Genomic DNA, 20,750 nt, shown 5'->3' with positions numbered 1-20,750 from the left:
TTATTATATGAAGGTTAAATTTCTTGGCATTGTCTGCTCTTTCTTGGACTTCCCTTTGGCATATTTTGAGTGTTTTTTCCTTATCTGTGACATTTCTCCCAGTTGCTGCATATTTTTTTTTTTGGGGGGGGGTCGGTTGTGAGGCTTGAACTTTGGGCCTGGGCACTGTCCCTCTTTAGCTCAAGACTAATGCTCTAACACTTGAGCCACAGGCCACTTCCGTTTTTTTTTTTCTGCTTATGTGGTGCTGAGAATCGAACCCAGGGCCTCATGCATCTAAGACAAGCACTCTACCACTGAGCCACCTTCCTAGCCCACAGTTTCTGCATTTTGTCTTCAGTACCTGATATTCTATTTTCCATTTCATTCACTCTGTTAACTTCCATTGTAGTTTGCATAGAGGAAATGGAACCATTTATGATTTCTACGTCATTTCTCAAAGTATTAGTTTTGTTTTTTAGCGATGTGTGTACTGCATCTATTCTTCAGTGCATCTCTTTTTGAAATCCTGAATCGCTTTTAATAATTGTTACTTAGTTCTTTAAATTTCTGATCCATTTCTTCAATTCTTAGTCTTTGCCTCTACCAACTCTTGGATGTAGAGTTTGTCTTCCATTTCTTTTTTGCTTTCACTAGAGTTCTTCCCTGCATGGCTGCTGGCCTTTGGGAATGGCTTGCTGTATTGGCTGTTGATGAATTTTGTAATTTTTCACTGTGTTTTTCGCATGAGGATTCAGGGATTATCAGAGTCAAATCCCAAACTCTGTTTTGGGCAGTAGGTGTCTGTCTTCACTTGGTTCTGGGTTGGTTCCTGGTCAGTAGCACCCGCCTGGAGCACACAGGTGGGGCTCCTTCCACCACCAGCTGCTGTAGCCCGTGAATGCAGTCCCAACTTCAGCCAGGGACCGGCAGCATAGCTCCACTTGGACTCCTGTCCAGTTACCTCCAGATTTTTGAGTGGTTAATTGGGGTCTTTTCTGTCTGGGTCGGCTTTCAAACTGCTATCCTCAGATTTCAGCCTCCTAAGTAACTAGGGTTACAGGTGTGGGCGTCTGGCACCTGTCTTATTTCCATTTTTAATTGAGATATAATTTATGTAGCATAAAATAACCTTGTAAATAAATAGATAATTCATTGGCTTTAGTTTATTCATAAAACTGTGCAATATGAGGATTTTCTAATTTCAAAGCATTTTAGTTTCTTAGACTTAGGGTACTAATTAAGAAATATTACACCCAGCATGGTGGCACATGCTTATAATCCCAGCACTTGGGAGGCTGAGGAAAAAAAATATTAAGTTCAAGACCAGTCAAACTATATAGACAATTTGCTTAAAAAATAAATAACATAGCACACCTGTCATCCTAGCTACATGGGAACCAGGATTAAGGTCCAGGCTGGCCTGGGAATAAAAAGAAGAAGAAGAATTATTTGAGAAATAACTGAAACAAAATGGGCTAGGAACATGACTCAAACACAAAGTCCTGAGTTCAAACCCCAGCACTACCATGTAGAAAGGTTTCATACTATTCATGGCTGGCCGTGTGTGTGTGTGTGTGTGTGTGTGTGTGTGTGTGTGTGTGTGTGTGTGTGTGTGTGTGTGTGTGTGTGTGTCTGTGTGTGTGTGTGTGTGTGTCTGTGTGTGTGTGTGTGTCTGTGTGTGTGTGTGTGTCTGTGTGTGTGTGTGTGTCTGTGTGTGTGCATGCATGCGTGCATTTACGTGTGCTGGTGTGCCAGTTCTGGGGCTTGAACTCAGGGTCTGGGTGCTATCTCTGGCTACTTTTGGAGCCAGTAGTCCTATCAGTGACTCCTGGGAACATGGCCTTTGTTCCACCTGTCAGTCCTTTGTCCTGGGCGGTGGTCTGCCCTGTGGCCTCTCCCATGGATCTCAGGAGAGAATTCCAATGTAGTTATTTATTTTTACCATTGTGTAGTGCTTTGTTAGATGGTGGACACTATCAGTCAGATTCCTTTAGATGAAATTTGGGTTATTCCTAGTCTTATGCTTTTAAAATAGTAGCGTGAACAGTTTTTTGTACCTGTGTCTTTATTTTTTTATTTTTTGTGGTGCTGGTATGTGAACTCAGGGCCTCTTGCAAGCACTGCCACTTGAACCTTGTTCTCAGCACTTCATTAGTTTTTCAGATAAGTCAGCCTGGGGCTGGCTTTGGGCAGAGATCCTCTTGTCTCCACCCCTGGGTTTGCTGGGATTATAGACATGTCTCTCTCACTGCAGCTTGGGATGAGGTTCCTTCACGATTTCTTTTCCTGATGTATAGATTTTCTTCACTGTGATGTGGAGCAGTTTATGCTTTCATTGTCTTGTTAGATCTGTGCTCCAGTTCCCAGTTGTGGTTTAAATCGCTAGTTACTTAATTCCTTTGTACAAGAGTTTCTCTAGGACTTCCTGTTCTTCAGTTTGGATACCTTATAGTTTTGTCTTTGTGCTTAATTGACTTACTGTTCCTCATCAACAGTTTAAACAGTAGTGCAAGTCCAAGTATAATTACAGTGAGTCTGATAATTCTATTCCTGTGGTTGTAGACAGAGGTGTGGATTGTGCTTGTGGGTTAGTTTGTTTGGTCAATATTCAATTTGTTTTTTGTAAATTGAAGAGGCAGGAGAGATGCTACTGGTTCTTCTTGTCTCGGGCCTCCATCCTCCCACTTATCTCATTTCTCAATCTAGGTTTGCTTAGCTACTTGGTATTGTTCATGGTGCTGTTTCTGGAAGCAGCCAGAAGCTGTGCTGGCTGTAACAGCCAGAAGCTGTCCTTGGTGCTGATGGCAGTAGCCAGCCAGTTTAGTGTAGTGACTCATTCCCCACCCCCACCCCCACTGTCCATGGTACTAGTCATTCAGTCAAATGCTGTCCATGGTTTGCTGTGTGTCAGTCCCAGAATCCTTGGTTTAGCTAACTTTAATTTCATGACAGTGCTATGAGAGTACAGACAGTATTTCTCTCCTGATTTTACAAACATGCAGATACATGCCTAAACTCACCCAGATAGCTCACCCCTTAGTGATCGTCTGCTTCTTGCTCCCTTAAAGAAGCACAGACACATGCCCAGGTTGGGCACCGCCATTTCTACTGGATACTTCTTAACACAGAGCAACAGTGTTCTGGGGACATGGATAGACAAATGGACAGTAGACTTCTTAGAACGAATTCACAGTGACTTCAATGTTACTTGAGTACTGCAGCATATCCCTGTGGGAATGAAGCTTAGCTTCCTAACACCATATCCAGAACCAGCTGTGGTGGAGTTTAGATACAAACATGGAGGGCAAAATGATAAAGTGTCTAGAAGAGAAAACAACATCATCTGCACCTTCCTGATACGTGGAGTCTTTAAGAAGACACAAGAAAGAAGCACTGGCCGTGAAAGAGAAGAGAGTGAGTGGATGTGCTCACACGGGACCTGGTGTCAACCATGAAGAAAGTGGGAAAGGCTCACTGTGATTTTCTAAACTCTACCACAGCTGGTTCTGGATATGGTGTTGGGAAGCTAAGCTTTGTTCCCATGGGGATATGCTACTGTTTCTTCTCCCTTATTTGATACAGAAGAAAGCACAGGCCTGGGTCCTTTCCTTCCCAAACTCTCACCTCACTTTGTCTTGGTTGTTTGGAGCCCTGTTCCCTGGCATGGCATGGTTGGTGGGGATCACCTGAGGGCTTGCCTCACACCATCACGAACATACCTTTGGCTGTGTTCTGTGGGTGTTCTTTTCTTTTTTCTTTTCTTTTCTTTTCTTTTTTTTATCACTGGGTTTGAACTCAGAGCTTAAGTGCTGTCGCTGAGTTTTTGTGCTCACAGCTCTACTACTTTTGAGCCCAGGCTGGCTTCAAACTACAATCCTCAGATCTCAGCCTCCTGAGTATTCAGGATTATAGGCGGGAGCCACCAGTACCTGACCTGTGGATCTTAAGCAAGCTGCAGGTCCCGCCTCTGGGAGCCTGGAATTTCAGCCATGTGGTTCTGAGAATTTTGCGGCGTCTGGTGTGCTTGCTGCTAGAAGGGAGCTGAAGAATCAGGCTTTGATGATTGTTGTCTAACTGCCTTTTTTTTGCTTCTGAGGTAAACAAGTGGTGACATGGACAGTCCATAAATGTGCCTTTTCTGCCAACAATATATGCCGTACATTAACAGTTTGGTCATCTGGAAACCTAAGGGTTTTAAATTAATTCTCACAGCTGGAGACTGTTCTATCAGTTTGCTGTTTCTTACTAAATCAAGTTCAGTGCAGATGTGTCATGAATTATGTAGGTCAGAACCACGTAGGGTTAGACATTGTGAGGGAGGAAAATAGCCCATTCCCAAATCTGCTGCCCCTCATGAGGGTATGTGGGGCTCTCCCGGAACATCACCTCAGGCCGTGCCAGCTCTCGCCTGACCTCCTTCCCTGGGGACTGAGAGTTTGAGAATCTCACGAGTAAATCGGCGACTTCCACTCCATCTAAAACAAAGCTGGCTTTTCCTTTCTTGTAGGAGCAACGCACTGTCTACAGACTGACGCTGGTCAAGTCTTGGAATGTGGATGAGCTCCAGGCTTATGCCAGGCTTGTGTCCCTGGGGAACCCCGACTTCATCGAGGTGAAGGTAGGTCCAGGCTCTTTGCCCTCATGCTGCTGAGGCCCTTGGCTTCCTCACCCCTCCAGCAGTATTCACTGGGAGCTGGCCGCACCCAGTATGTTGCTGGGAGAACTGCCGTAGGGAAGACTAAACTTGTCTGCGAGAGCTTGCATTTAGTGAGGCCAAGATGACACAGAATGAGTCATTCTACATAGGGACAGTGAGCTGGGAAGTAAGTGTTTTGGTGAGGATTTGTCTCGCTTTTAATAAACATTTACTATGGAAAATGTGAAATATCATTTCAGAAGTAGATGGGCATCTGCTGATCCCAGGCACCCATCACCCACCTTAACACTAGCACCTCTGAGAGTCATTGCACCTGTACCCAGCCCATTTTCTCTACTCTCATCCCAGACTCCCAACATTGTCTCATTCTCTCAGATCTGAGATCTGTGCCAGGCTTGCACTTAAACATTTTAAATAATTGGAACACTGAGGCTTCAGATTTTAAGGATAATTTCTTCTTAAATTAAAGTTTTATTTTTGCTGGAGATTGAGCCTCAGGGCTTTGTGCATGCTAAGCAAGTGTTCTATATTGTCAGCCCCAGACTTTATTTTCCTCCCTTCTCCTTTTTCCTATCTTCCTATCCTTTGCTTCCTTTTTTTTTGGTGCTGGTGCTAGGGCTTGAGCTCAGGGCTTCTTGTTCTTGTTTTGTTTTTCCACTCAAGGTTTACACCTCCAGTTCTGGCTTTTTGCTGCTTAATTGGAAATCAGAGTCTCACAGATTTATCTGCCTGGGCGGTCTCCGTAACTTGATGCTCAGATCTCAGCCTCCTCACTAGCGAGGATTACAGGCTAAGACCATAGGAGCTTCCAATTCCCATGTCTTAAGTTTCTTCCTCAGCACTCTCTTGTGCCTTTTCTCTTTCTTACATTTGTATATTAAATATATATACACACACATATATGTACATTTTAAATATACACACATATACACACAGAAAATGGATTTCCCCCAGCATATCCTGTGGACTTGTACTTAGATCAAGAGGCCAATTTCTATACTATTGGTGGGGAATTCAACTAATGCAGCTATCATGGCAATTTGTATGGCGCTTCCTTGTAAAACTATAAACTTCCACATAGTCCTGTTATACAATGTGATGTTTATATGCAAAGGAATATTATTCAGACATAAAGAACAGTATGTCATTTGAAAAGAAATGGATGGAACTGAAGATCATTGTGTTAAGCAAAGTCAGCCAGATCCAGAAAGACAGATGACACTTTTTTTTTTAATTGAGATTAGGTAATTACATAAATTTCACATATTCACAGTATTATAGATTACTTTTTTTTTTTTCAAATACAGAATCTAGACTAAGAAGAGACATGAAATTAGAAGGGAACTATTTGGGAAGAGGACAAGGAATAGTTGGGCGGGGGGGTTGGGGATGGGGGAAGGTGGGGAGGAGGCCAAAGAGGGCCATGGGGTGGTGAGGATGGGGGTTAACATGATCCAAGTGCTTGATGTGCATCTACAAAAATGCCATAGTGAAGCCTACTGTGTTGTACAGTTAGGACACAAAACACATGAAAGGAGCAGTGACCATATAGTATAGTGAAACCCACTATGTTGTACAGCTAATACACTCTAACAGAAGACTGATCACACTTAGACAGAGTGTGTGTCTAGAAAACATCACCCTGGTGATCCTGCCTGGTGTTCATTCACTGCTTATTCCAGGTATATTTTGGCAGTGTTCTTAGGGATGGATCCCACTAGGTGGATTTCTGGGTGAAGAGTGAATATGTATGCTGTTTTGCTAGTGTTTATGGCTTCCTGTTTCAGGAAGGCTCTTCTGAGAGGATGGCTTTTTTAGGAAGCCTGATGCCTGGTACTAGAAGCAAGACAGTAGGCAAAGCTTAGTAGAGTGGTGGCATTGTGGCAGGAAGCAGGACAGCACAGGCAGCACCCTTAGGGTTACTGCACGTAGGGTGGATCAGGAGCTCTGGGACAGATTGATGAAGCACTTTGAGGAAAGGTGGGGAATTGGACTTGAACTTAAATTTAAGCTTTTTAAATATGAGGTGCACTAGGGTATTACTCCTTGAGAATAGAAGCTGGGCACTGATACAGCCTAGTTAATGATTTTTAAAGATTGCTCACTCCTGGGCCACGAGTGGACTTTGGAGGGTAGTGACAGAAGTTTGTAGACCAGTTTTGAAGTTATTGCTCAGTCCTAGCAAAATCTGTGATGATTGAGGAGCTCACTTGTAATGCAGCTGGAGAGCAGTGGGTGCCTTTAACATATTTCTTGTTAGTAGAGCCTATAAAATTTACAACTACATGCACTGAGTGAGAAAATAGAGATCATGAATAATACCTGAGGGCACATTGATGCACTCCTGTCATCCTAGCTACCTGAGTGGTAGAAGTGGGAGGATTGTCATTTGAGTCTAGCCCAGGCAAAAAGTTACCAAGGTATTGGTAGTGGATCACTGTGAGGCCAGCCCCAGGCAACAGCACAAGGCCCTGTAGAATGACAAACTAAAGCAAAAGGGTTGGAGGCATGGCTCAAGTGGTAGAGTAATATTAGACCCTGAGTTCAATTTCCTGAACTGACCAAAGAACAAGAAAGAATACCACCTGGGTTTTGGCTTGGACAGTGGCATGAAGCTGAGGCAGTTTACCAAGGTAGAGAAAGCCAGGAGGCAAGTTAGGGGAGAACACTGTGAATTTCCTGTTGGCTCTGTTAAAACAGACATCTTTTAAGTACCATGGATAGGTTTGAACAGGCCATGGAGTCATGATGTAGTATTCATCAGCATGAAATGATAGTTAAGCCTGTGGAGGCTTAGGAGGCAAATGACTTTTGTTGTTGTTGTTTTTTTTTTGTTGTTGTTTGTTTTGTTTTGTTTTTGTCATCAGTTATGGGGCTTGAATTCAGGGGCCTGGGCGCTGTCCCTGAGCTTTGCTGCTCGAGGCTAGTGCTCTACCACTTTGAACCACAGCACCACTTCTCGTTTCACGGAGTTTCCTATCAGAGCTGGCTTTAAACTCAACCTCCTGAGTAGGTAGAATTACAGGCAGGAGCCACCAGTGCCTGGCCCACAAATGACTTTTTTGTTGTTATTGTTCTTGTTTGTTTATTGAGACAAAGTCTCACTGTGAAAATGAAGCCTTTTCATTGGATTTAAACTTGTAGTTCTCCTGTCTTGGCCTCTTGAGTAGTGAGGGTTTCAGGTGTGCACCACCACACTCAGCTAAGAGGCACATGACTTCTGTTGAAAACGAAGTGCCCACAAAATAAGAGAAAGTGGCAGGAAAATTTCCTGTCTCTTAAAGCTGACCCTACTTTCGAAGCATGTGTTTTTAAAGTGAATGTTCTGTGTGCATGAGGGGGCGATGCAGATGTTCACCTGTTTATAAATTCAGCTTTCTCTATTTCTCTACTCTGGAGGGGCAGAGGGCGCAAATGAGATGTTGCTCCCTGACTGTGTATATTTTATTCATGTTTTCTTTTGAAATTGTTCTTAATTTCAAAAAGTGACTCTTGGCCAGAGCTTTAATGATGCAAAGATACAAATTGTATCTGAAAATATACTTCCTGGCTTAAAACTGTGCCAACATTAGCAATCAGTGGTGCTTTAATTTACGATTTAGCTATTAAAGTATGCTGCCTCAAATTATGGTGCAGTAAAACCTCTATTATTATAAAGCAGCTTGGCTGATGACTTGGTCACTTTATATCTCCCTCCTTCCTTCGCTTTCTTCTCTCCCACCCTCCTCATTTCCTTTCCCATCTCAGTTAATAAAAGATGGACATAGTGGAGGATATCTGTCATTTCAGCTCTGCAGGAAGAACTGGAGGGTCAAGATCCAGGCCAGCTTAGGCATAAACAAGAGACCCTGTCTAAAAACTATGAAAGCAAAGGACTAAAGGACTGACCACCTGGTCATATACCCACCGAGCAGGCCTAGGGCCCAAGTTTACAGGCCAGGGTCATCAAAAGTAATAAATACAGGAAGTGGTACTGTGGCTCAAGTGGTAGAGTGCTAGCCTTGAGCTAAAGAGCTGAGGGACAGCGCTCAAGCTCAGAGTTCAAGCCCCATGACTGACCAAAAAAAAAAGAAAGAAAGTAAGAAATGTAATTCTAGGACTTGAAAATAGAAAACATACATGGTATTATACCAAATTGTGTGCAGATTAGCAAACACACAGGGTACTTTGTGGCTGTAACATCCTTGGGTAAGGAGGGAGATAGGCAGTACCTGGCAGGCAGAGGCAGGATTGTGAGTTCAAGGCTAGCCTGCACTATATAATGAGACCTGGTTTCTGAAGAAGAAGAGTTAGAAAAGAAACGAGAGAAGGGTAGGTAGAGCGTGCACATGCTGGACTGGTATGGTGGCTAGCCACAGCCCTTGCGTCTTCTCTCCCAGACAGGCATGATCCTCATGCTGGCATGGGCATGGCATATTGGACCAGGCTGGTAAGCATATGTAGGGCCCACGCTCAAGTGTGCTGTGGAGAAGACTCTGTGTGTGTGTGTGTGTGTGTGTGTGTGTGTGTGTGTGTGTGTGTGTGTGTGTGTGTGTGTGTGTGTGGTGCGCGTGTGCGCACTGTGGAGAAGTGTGTGTGTGTGTGTGTGTGTGTGTGTGTGTGTGTGTGTGTGTGTGTGTGTAGGGCCCATGCTCGAGTGCGCTGAGCATGGCATATTGGACCAGGCTGCCCAGGGCCCAGGTGTGTTCAGTCTAAAACGAAAGGATACATCTTCTCCAGGGGCAGGGGATCCTGCAGTATCCCTGGTACCTGATCTAGTAACGATTAGTTACATTTCATTAGGCACCTTTATTTAAAATACATCAATAGAAGCTATTCTTTTATTATGCTGATTTCCTCTGTTCTTTCATTGCTAGTCTTGTGAAGTATTTGTCTTTTTATTGTAAATTAACATGCATTTTAGCTCAATTAGATGTAAGCAGGTCTTTATTTGTTGGTCTGAGACTCTGAACTGTCATTATTTGCTTGCTTATTTATGAAACAAATGCCTGCTTCATTGCAAACTCTAGCAGCAAATCTATTTGTGCCAGAAGTCCTGCTTGGTGTGCTCCGCCTAGCATTGCACCATGGGAGCTGCAAGAGCTTGAAATAATAATAACATAGAAAGTATGGCTGAACTGGGCACAGTGGCTCAATATGCAGAGATGAGGAGACTCACAAGCGAAGGCTAGCCAAGCAAAAAGTTCACATGATCTCCCCATTGTCCCAATGTCAGCCAATGGAAAGTGGGGTGAGGTGGTATGTGCCTGGCATCTCAGCTGCCTAAGCACTGCTGGGTGCTGTCCCTGAGCTTTGCTGCTCAGGGCTAGTACTCTACTGCTCTGAGCCATAGCACCACTTCCAGTCTCATGGACTTTCCTGCCAGGGCTGTCTTTGAACTATGGTCCTCAATGTCAGCCTTCACAGAGGCAGGGGAGGCGCCTGATCGTGTTAACAGTGGAGCCATAACCCTGAAAGAGAGGGAGAATCCTGAAGAGTTCTGGCACTGGCTGTATAGAACACATCAACTGATCCTTGCTCATGTAGTTTAGCTGGGTAGGGGCACAGAGAGCACCCAGGCGCAGTCCTGCTTGCCAGGAGCTGAGCTCAGGCCCACCCTCACACCCACTTTCTGATAACTTCCACATAGGTGATGAAGAGACTGAGGTCAGTGGGGAACCAGCCCCAGTACCGGGCTTAGGGTGGTTCAGCTCTTAAGACATTTGCGCATGTGCACAGGGTAAGGGCTCCCAAGCGGCCTCCAGTCCCTTGTGAGACAGTTATGAAGGAAGGTGAAGGCCTCGTGGCCAGGCCGGGCTGAATTGAGGGGAGCTGTGGACACTTTTAGGGTAAAGACACGTTTGAGTATGTTACCAAAGCCAGTATTTCTTTAGTCATTAAACTTGGGGCAAAAAAAGTTACAGCAGTCTTTTGGCATCCATTCAGTTAAAGTGGAATATCAAAGTCAAAGTGCCCAGATACTGCTCTTCCCCTAGATGGAGACCCCAGATCAAACTTCCCTCTGGCTCCCAGCTCCCAGAGTAGCACTTGACCACATGGAGATGCCCCTCCTCAGCCAGTGATTCCACACCGTGGTTTTGCCTATCAGTGCATTTACCTATCATGGGTTTCTTCAGGTTGCTGGGGGAAGACACGGCGGCTGGTAGTGAGTAGATGGGGTGGCTGAGGAGGGGCAGGCAGCATCCAGTCCATGTTTCTAGATAATTCAGAGTCTGTTCTGCTTTCTCAGGAATGGCTGAGCAGAGGGATCTGCGGACAGCAAGGTGTGGGGTCATGGGGGTGACCTCCACTCCTGTCATGGAGGCCCAGCTCTGCTTGTCCCAGAGGTTCCAGTCCTGTTGCCCACATTCCTGGCTGACTCAAGGAGCGCTCCTATGGGGCCCTGAGGAGCAGCAGAGGTGAAGGCGGTGGCCTGTGGCATTCCCTCATTCCTTTGCTAGACCTGGTTTCCTTTCAAGTTCACCATTTCTCATTGCCAGATAATAAAATAGCAAAATGTTTTCAGAAGCTGTTGTCATGAATATAAGAGCTTATCTGAAATCTCCATGCTTTAGCAAACTTTTTAAATAGTAAGTCCCTGCTGGGAAGGTGGCTCAGTGGTAGAGTGCTTGCCTGGCAAGCCTGAGGCTGGGTTCGATTCCTCAGTACCACATAAGCAGAAAAAGCTGGAAGTGGCGCTGTGGCTCTAGTGGTAGAGTGCTAACCTTGAGCTGAAGAGCTGAGGGACAGCGCCCAGGCCCAGAGTTCAGGCCCCATGACCAACCAAAAATAAATAGATAAATAAATAAATAGTCCCTCTGAATTAGCTACTACCCATACGATTTTACTACCATTATTCATAAGCAATTTTAAATTGAAATTAAGTGTATTCCATGACCTTATCAATAAATCATTTCCTGTTTTTTTTGTTTTGTTTTGTTTTTTGTCCTGGGGCTTGAACTCTGGGCCTGGGCACTGTCCCTCAGCTCTTCAGCTGAAGACTAGTGCTCCACCACATGAACCACAGTGCCACTTCCTGCTTTTACTGTGTATGTGGTGCTGAGGAATCAAACTCAGGGCCTCATGCATGCGAAGAAAGCACTCTACCACTGAGCCACCTTCCCAGCCCCATTTCCTGTTTTTTATGCATTTAGGTAAATTTCAGCAGTTTTTTAGCAATACTTTCTTTCTTTCTTTCTTTTTTTTTTTTGTCAGTTGTGGGTCTTGAACCCAGGGCCTGGCCACTGTCTCTGAGCTTTTTTGCTCAAGGCTAATGCTCTACCACTTGAGCCACAGTCCCACTTGCAGTTTTTTGGGGGACAGTCTATTGGAGAGAAGAGTCTTAGAATTTCCTACCTGGCCTGGCTTCAAGCCACAATCCTCAGCTCTTAGCCTCCTGAGTAGCTAGGATTACAGGTGTGAGCCACTGGTGCCTGGTTACTTTAGTTATTTAATAGAGTCTTATTTTTATGCCCCATATGGCTTATGCATACTTTCTAGGCAGCTGAAATACCACCTTACCCCATTTTACATTGGTTGACATTGGGGCAGTGGGGAAATCTTGTGAACTTTTTGCCTGGCTGGCCTTGGTCTGTGATTCTCCTGATCTCTGTGTATTGAGCCACTGTGCCCAGCTCAACCATACTTTCTCTGTTGTTGTTATTATTAGTATACTCTTCCCAGACTCATAACTGATTTCCTGAGTTCTGTGAGTCTGTACACAGACTGAAAAGATTTTCTTGTGGGGCCTAATTCATTTGGGTTGTGGGTCATTTGTATTCAGCCTTGGGTACCAGTCATCTTTCTGAGCAGCCATCTGGGGCAGGACATTCTACACAGCTCCTCCCAGTCTCCAGCCAAATCCCAGCTGGGCCATCTGCAGGGCACGTCCCTGCAGGCTCACTGGAGAGTGAGCTGCTTTTTAAAATTCCATTCTGCCTCTTCTAGTCTTTGTGCTGTCTCTGCGCACATGTCTGTGTGAGGAAGTGTGTGCAGCATTGCACCTCAGCGGCTGCCCGCTTGGGAGCCACAGCCTCATGGTAGTCCTTGGGAGGCAGAGATTGGAGCCACCAGGAGAAAAGGGCTGGGGCACAAGGCGAATGGTAGCCAGGTTGAGGCCTTGAGTTGAGTCTCTAGGATGGCGGGGGAGGGGGGAAGGAGGAAGGGGCAGAGTTTGATTTGGGGAAATGTGAAAAGCTCACGGTTCAGATATCACCTATTTTCAGAATCATTGTCACTACATGATTGACCAGGTGGGGCACTGAGTTATGAAACTTGGGTTATGTATGTCTGGTTTTTCAAGTAGAGTTCAAGACTTAGAAGCCAATTTATATCTTCCAGAAATTCTGTGGGTGCTTTCTAAGACCAGGAGGGAACAGTGGGTCTTCAGAGTCCATCTCCTAAATGGTAGGAAGTGCAGCTGACTAAACACAGTTCTCCACAGTGCCCGGTCACTGCAGAGCATGGCCAAGTGACAAGAATCCTGGCCGGTCCTGTGTGTCTTCATCTCCAAGTAGCATAGCTTCCTGCTGCACCGGGCAGGTGCCGTCGCCTCCAATGGCTCTAGAAGCCCTTCTGGCTCTGGAAGTTGGACTCTGCCACTCTAGTGACGTCTCTAACCACCTGCCTGCTGTGATGTTCTAACAGGGTGTCACCTACTGTGGAGAGAGCTCGGCCAGCAGCCTCACCATGGCCAATGTGCCCTGGCACGAGGAAGTGGTGCGCTTTGTCCAGGAGCTGGTGGAGCTGATCCCCGACTACGAACTCGCCTGTGAGCACGAGCACTCCAACTGCCTGCTGATAGCACACAGGAAGGTGAGGCCACCATCCTCCTGCTCCCCTCCCTGTCTCTCCTTCCTCCCCTCTCCTCCCCTCCCAGTCCCTCCCTGCTCCCCTTGACACCTCCTCCTTGCACAAGCATTCCAGCTGCCTTCTGGTCACACATTAGAAGGTGAGGCTGCTGTCCTCCTGTACCCCTCCACTCCCTTCCCCTCCCCTCCCAGCTCCTCCTTGCTCCCTCCTCCCTGCCTGAGCACCCCAGCTGCCTCCTGATTGCACACTGGAAGGTGAGAGTGCTTTCCTTCTGCTCTCCTCCCCTTCCTACCTTACCCCTCCTCCCCTCACCACGTGCTATATTCCCAAGAGAAACAAGGCCCTCAATTCTCTCTCTTGGGTCCCCTCTCTGTTCCTGAGCATTTTCACTCAAGGCTAGTGCTCTACCACTTTGAGCCACAGCACCACTTCTGGAATTGCTCTTTTCTTTAGCCTCATCTAGACATCCCAAAGTGCCTTCTAGTTGTAATTTTTAGAAAGGTGCATGCTTAGAAAAGAAAACCTTGTAGTAACCTCTAGTCCTTCCTGGAATGACAGGAGGAACAAAAATAGTCAGCCCCCATCGGAGCCTCTAGCTGTCAGGAGACATTCTGAAGTGTTTATCAAATAGCCGAGTTTTGTCATCTGGAAGATTCAGTTTGAGAGTCCAGTTCCTGACACTATTTCTGCTCTTCTTCTGTAGCTTGTTTATTAGGCAAGCTGAGAACTCTTCTGGTGTGTGTGTGTGTTTTGTTTTTTGGTTTTTGGGTTTTTTTTGGGTCTGGCCGTGGGGCCTGAACTCTGGGCCTGGGCACTGGTCCCTCAGCTCTTCAGCTCAAGGCTAGCGCTCTACCACTTGAGCCACAGCGCCACTTCCGGCTTTTTTCTTTTTGCTTATGTGGTGCTGAGGAATCGAACCCAGGGCCTCGGGCATACAAGGCGAGCGCTCTACCACTGAGCCACCTTCCCAGTCCATTCTGGTATGTTTTTAAGTAAAAAATTCCTAACAAAAGAAAATCAATTTCTTGTTAGCTTGGTCACTAAGAAGTAAAATTCACGTTTGAACATTTGTGGTGATGATTGTGTCCTGTTTACAAACACATAGTGCCACTTCTGGGGTATACTCACTGATGTAGACTAGTGAGGTCAGGCCTTGAGCTTACTGTGGTTAGATGGTATATGTTATGTGTTGGTATGCTATTAGAACTTGGGTGTGAAGTGTGAGGTCAGGCCTCGCTGACCACAGACTACATATTTGCATGTGATCACCGTTGAGAGAGTGAGTTCTGGTCTCACAGAGGTCCAGAGGACAGGAAAGGATCGGAGACTGAACGTTAACGTGAGCACACATGACCTTGCCAAGGTCACTGCTCTCAAGGAAGGATAGAGGAGAGTGGAGGCAGGGCTTTCTTGTTTCCTGTGATGCTCACGGATCCCCGTGTGTGCCTACAGGGCTGTGCTCAACACTAAGGACTCAAGCAGACTCTGCAGAGAGAAAGACCACATCTAAAGAGGGCACGTGTCTAGATGTTTTAGCCTAGCTGTGAAGGGCGGGGTACAGAGAGGCGGGGGTATGCTGGGCAAGGTGGCTGTTGCAGATGCTTCACTGAGGAAGGACTTGCTCCCTGACTGGACCGCAGCCAGTACAGACCCAGGACCAGGAGCTGCAGAAATGCTGGGCCCTGGGGAGCTCGTACAGCGGCAGGGAGTGGGGGGAGGGGGGCAGACACAGGACCCTGCTGGGAAGGTGGGAATGGGGGGGGGCAAAGGGAGGGAGGGGGGCTGAGCAAGGTTATAGACAGCTACTGTAGAGTTTAAGGGAAGCGGTTTGTGATATAGCAGGGAAACCCCATTGCAGAAACAAAGGAATCATGGGCCCTAGAACCCAGGCTGAGGGGGTGGGGGGAAGGGCTCTGAACACCCACCCCAAACCCATCCCACACTCCCAGCCCCAGGGCTGAGCTCTAGGGAGGGTGGGAAGGCCAGACAGCCAGGTGAGTAAATCCCCTGCAGGTGTGGCCAGCCTACTTCTGAAGTCCAGGGCTCACCCTCCGAAGACCTGAGTTCCAGGACACACTGTGCTCCTTGGTTTTGTCTGGTCGGAGAGTATTACCCTGCTTCCTACTCTACCATCTTTCCAGACTGTGTCTGGAGATGGCATTAGGGGAATTCTCAAGTTAGCGTTGCCATCAGCCCCTAGCACAGCACCTGGGAGTTGCTGCATCCTGCCGCTGGGACGTGTTTAAATTCAGCGAGAACATACCACTTGTCCACCTGCTGGGTGTAGTTTCCTGTCTCCTAAGGCGAGTACAAAGGTTAGTGAAGCTGGAATCCTCTCTCCACCTCACTCCTCAGCGGGAGACAATCCAGGTAGAAAATGCCTGTCTCCTGATCTAGTTTCTGTAAGTGTATGTCTTTTTAAATGACCATTTCAGGAAATCAAAGTAATCTGTTGTCTTTGATAGAATTTATCAGCCACTTGTAGTAGGGCAGAACACCTCTGTCATTGTTCTGTGTACTGCGTCTTTCCCAGGTGCCCTCCCACAGCACTTCCACTCCACAGATCTCAACCTGGGTGTCTGGCCAGCCTGCCAGCTCCGTCCATCCAGGCTGGGCCCCACCCTGATGCAGTGTGTGTTGGGGGGGGGGATCACCTGTGACCTTTTGAGCTTATTTGTGGTTGTGCGTACATTTACTTCTTGTGTGGCTGGCTTTGAGGAGCCCTTGGAGCAGGAGGACCTCGTGTCTCAGAGCACTTAGCTGTGAGTTTCATTTTGTGGTCTGGGTTTAATTTCAACATGGTTTGTGTGTCAGTCATACAGATTTTGCCCTTTCAGCCTTTGCCTTTTGCAGGAGACAGTTGACTTTTCCTGAGCTACCTATTCCGTTTTCCTTCAGTATCTTCATTCTCACATCTTGCATGGCTTGTGTCAATTCAGTTTTGTCTTGGGGGTCGGATGGTATCCCCAAATTCCTACGTCACCGTTCTAACCCCTAAGTCAGATGTACTTAGAGATGGGACTTGTCAGGAGACATTACAGCTAAAGGAGGACCTGAGGGTGGGCTCTGGCCCAACAGGACAATGTCCTGATAAGAAGATACCGGAGGAGCTGACTAGCATAGGAAGCAGACACCATGCAGACATGGCAGGCAGGCTTGGCCGACTTGCACATCAGGAGGGCCCTCACTGTATCCCAGTGGGCCACATCCTGTCTTCAAGAAGCCAAGAGAAGCGCTGTTCTGTGGTTGGCCGTTCTGGTGGTAGAACTGTGCCCTGCCACCGGGGCTGACTGTGTGTGCATTCTACATCACAGCCACTTGGGGGCTCAGTGCTGACCTGTCCAGTTTTAATGACCATGGTAATCTCCATACATCTTGTTTCTTCACCTTGATCCAGGGCAGAGCTTCAGCATCAGCGTGAGGTCCTCCAGTGTCTGTGGGGTTAAGAAATTCAGTTTTCTGGGTTTCACTCAGCTGGGCTTTATAAACGGTGTCCATTCAGTACTGTTGCATGTGTGTATGCTAGAATGAACAGTGAAGTATGTTGTTCACTGCAAGCCTTGGTTACCTCGAAAACATTAGTCACTTGCTCCTCACCCTTTGTGCCCCTTGGGCTGGCCATGGCTGGCATGATTGTAGCTTAAGGGAGTTGGTGAACAGGGCCTGGGTACGGAGGATCAGACTTCCCATACCTGGAGATTCAACCCCAAAAGAGAGAGGCCAGTGATAGGGGGAAGCAGGGCCAAGACGACTCCTGGGGGCCGAGTCTGGGGGCAGCTGCCAAACACTGCCTTTCCCTGCACTCCCAGATCCTTGCCAGACCCCGAGATGGGGCCATGCCCATTGCTGCCCCTCCATGATGAGAGAAGGAGGCTGTAACAGATGCCATCCCTGACCTCAGTCACCTGCGTAGCCACAGGGAAATACCTGCCTCAAACAAAAGCAGTATGTTCAAGTTGCATGAGCTCTTAAATGTCCACCCCACTCAAAGAGTGGGACAGCGTGAACCCCAGGACCTTCTGTGCTGCTCTTCTTTTTTTTTTTTTTTTTTTTTTTTGTCGGTCGTGGGGCTTGAACTCTGGGCTTGGGCGCTGTCCCTCAGCTCTTCAGCTCAAGGCGAGCGCTCCACCACTTGAGCTATAGCGCCACTTCCGGTTTTCTGGTGGTTTATTGGAGATAGGAGTCTCATGGTCTCTCCTGCCCGGGCTGGCTTTGAACCGCGATCCTCAGATCTCAGCCTCCTGAGTAGCTAGGATTACAGGCGTGAGCCACCAGCGCCCGGCTGTGCTGCTCTTCTAAGAGCAGTTCTGAAGTGCCGGTACTGGCTGGGCGTTACCACACCAGGAGACTGGCGCCTGGGAGTGCTTCAGGAAGCAGTCCATTCTGCTCTGTGAGCAAAGCCAGCAGCAGCACCCACTTGTCCTGGGAGTCTGGAGAGTTTCCATCCTGTGGAGGATGGAAGGTTAGAGAGTGAGGAACGGCTGCCCCATGCGGTCTAGGCAATTAAGCAATGGCAAAGTGGGGGGGGGGGGCTCACAGGAGGACAGCACCAAATCCTGACCATGAGCAGAGGTGGCGCAGGCTCAGCACAGAGCTGCTGTGGCCCAGCTTTGTCTAAAGGGATTCGCCCCAGAGCAAGGATAGAGACCCTGGGAGGAAGGAGGTTGTGGTTGAAAGACAGGGACCACCCCAGAAGCCACATGCAGACCTCCTGTTCCATGTGGTGGCATCTCTGCCTCCTGGAGCATTGCCCCAGGCAGCCTGTAAAGGCCACAGAAGCTGAAGTGCTTGCTATGAGGCTGTGACCCGGAGAGATCACCTGGCTGCGCAGGCGCTGGTGGTGGATGGGCTGCCAGGTACGGTTCTGAGTGGCCGGGGAGCTGATCACCCTGGAGCAGGTCTAAGCCTGCACCATAGTAGTTTCCTCCACAGGGGTCAGAACACGTAGCTGTGGGTCTTTTTAAAAAAGTTACTTTATTGTTACTATAGAGGCGATGTACAGAGGATTATGATTACATGAGTCAGGTAATGAGTACATTTCCTTTTGTACAGTGTCTTCTGTTCCTCCCTCCATCCTGTCTCTACCCACGAGTTGTAGAGGTCACTTCCATCAGTGTCCATTGAGCTCCACTGCTGCATCCAGATTTTTTACCCTTTTTCCCTCGAGTTCTGTACCTTCCCCCCAATCCTCCTGACACACTTGAATACACCATACCTAGGGAAAAGAAGACAGAATCATCAAAAAATTAAAAAAAGAAGATCTCTTGGTTCCGTATCTTGGAGTTCATTTCAATGTACATATTATTTTATGTAAATATGAAGAGACACATAGGCATTGCACCTTTGCGGTTTCCTCTGCTATCAGGCTTGGGAGAGAAGATGAAGGCTTTTGGGAAGCAATTCATTTAAGAGAGCACAAATTAGATTATTCCCATTTTTCAAATTGAAATTCTTAACAGGCTTTCTCCTAATGAGGTACTGTGTACATACCAGACTGTGGAGCTAGTTTGAGTCATCTAGTTGCACTTCGTATTGGAAGCCATCGATAAACATTTACTAATAACTCAAGCAAGCTCAGTAATAAAAAGCCTTTTGCTAGTGGCCCTAATGCAGCCCTGGGGACACAGAATGGGCTATGAGCATTGAATGTCCTGCGGCCCACTGCTCCAGGCCCCCCGCCTGCCCCGGGATGGCTCTCATCCAGGAGGAGTCCCTCTGCAGGGCACCCCACCCCCACCTGCCCCAGGTGGCTCCTATCTAGGAAGAGGCCCACTGTGGGGCGCCCCTGTCTATGGCCCCTACCCACCATGGGGCATAGTCCAGGGAAAGAAGCTTTCTTTACTGCACTGTGTCTTGGCTTCACAGGAAGCTTATTTTGAACATGGATTTCTGTTTATATGATATGATAGAAAAAAAAAATCAGTCTCCTCTGCAGTTTTTCTGTATTTATTTGATGTTTTTCCCTGTGGGTAGCTTTGCTTCTGACCGAGCACTTTCTTCCAGTTTAAGATTGATGGGGAATGGTGGACATGGATTGATTACCGACGCTTCCAGGAGCTCATCCAGCGGTATGAAGGCAGTGGTGGCTCAGAGACCTTTGGTGCAAAGGACTACATGGCCCGGACTCCCTTCTGGGCACTTTTTGGTGCCCAGGAGCGAGGCTTTGATCCCAGGGACACACGGCATCAGAGGAAGAGCAGATCGAAGGACGTTTCTGGATGCTGAGCTTATCTGACTTGAGGATGCCAAAGGACACCAGCCAGACGTCCCGGGTGGTTCCAGGCTCCCTCCCACAGCCTTTCCAAGGACACCTGTCACACTGCTTCTGCCCTGCAGAGACAGCAGCCAGCCTGTCACGCCTTTCTACCAGAGCTCAGCTCTTCCTCGTTCTTATATCTGAGAAGAATATCTCTGGAATTTAACAATTTTTTAATTATATTTTGGTATGACTTCCTAAAGTGCTATTCATAAGAGTGCTACACAGGAATAAATAATTGTGCTCCTCTCTTTCTGGGCTACTGGCTTGTTTTGTTTTTGTTTTAAAATTAAAAGTATTTTTTTGTAGCCCAGGTTGGTCTCAGACACAAGATCCCCCTGCCTCAGCCCCCCTGCGCTAGTACTATAGGCGTTCATTGTTACATCTGGCTCTCAGAGCTATTGGCTACTTTGGAGTAGCCGCTTAGCCTTAAACTGAACTGCCCTGATTAAAACATCTGCTCTACTCCTTTCTTGGATTTTAAGATAATATCTGCTGAAAATAAGTTCTGCATTGATCACTTCAAATTTTGCTTATTGCCAACTTCTTGTGAAATTTCCATGGCACTGGAAGGGTGCTAGGTTTCAACCCTGTTCCCAGATTGCCATAGCAGGTAATGCAGTGGCTGGACCAGAGCGAGGTAACAGTGCCCAGTGGTCAGCCTCTCCCACGGGAGGAGTCCTCGTCGCCGATCCCAGCAGGCCTGCATCTTCCACTCCCAGCCTTCACTGCTGTGCATGTCTGTTCTTTACATTTTCTCTTGTGGAAAACACCGAATATTTTTCCAGGTTGCCAGAAGTATTTTATGATTCTTTCATCCAAAATGAAATTAATAAAGTAATCTTTTATAAGGACTTGGAACACAAATGCTCTTTAACTTGCTCAGGTGTATAGCCACTGGCATTGGCACAGGTCGTCTGGTAAGTCAAGCCTGCTGCCATTTCCTTCTTCCTCTTCTTCCTCCTCCCCCATTCCTCACATACAATTTTCCTCTTTCTCTAAGTAGAAGTAAAATTGTAGCTAACTTCATCTTCCTAACTCACCTAATTGTATTTTTTGCTCCGT

General features: G+C 47.1%; 1 protein-coding gene across 5 annotated transcripts in view; it reads left to right on the top strand.

Moving 5' to 3' along the window:
- Nucleotides 1–19,947, top strand: part of LOC138836913 (S-adenosyl-L-methionine-dependent tRNA 4-demethylwyosine synthase TYW1-like) — an 83,326-nt gene extending 63,379 nt beyond the window's left edge. For all 5 annotated transcript variants that reach the window (XM_070035606.1, XM_070035604.1, XM_070035605.1 and 2 more), the window contains 3 exons: nucleotides 4,490–4,600; nucleotides 13,265–13,432; nucleotides 19,433–19,947. In XM_070035606.1, the coding sequence (XP_069891707.1) occupies nucleotides 4,490–4,600; nucleotides 13,265–13,432; nucleotides 19,433–19,654 (501 nt within the window). In that variant the 3' untranslated portion in view covers nucleotides 19,655–19,947. The remainder of the gene's footprint in view (nucleotides 1–4,489; nucleotides 4,601–13,264; nucleotides 13,433–19,432) is intronic.
- The last annotated feature ends 803 nt before the right edge of the window (nucleotides 19,948–20,750 follow it).

The sequence above is a fragment of the Dipodomys merriami genome, unplaced genomic scaffold (assembly GCF_024711535.1).
Source record: "Dipodomys merriami isolate MVZ:Mamm:240054 unplaced genomic scaffold, mDipMer1.0.p SCAF_26, whole genome shotgun sequence".
NCBI classification, from domain to species: Eukaryota; Metazoa; Chordata; class Mammalia; order Rodentia; family Heteromyidae; genus Dipodomys; species Dipodomys merriami.
The sequence above is the reverse complement of the archived record's forward strand: the minus strand, read 5'-3'. Positions and strand labels throughout refer to the sequence as shown.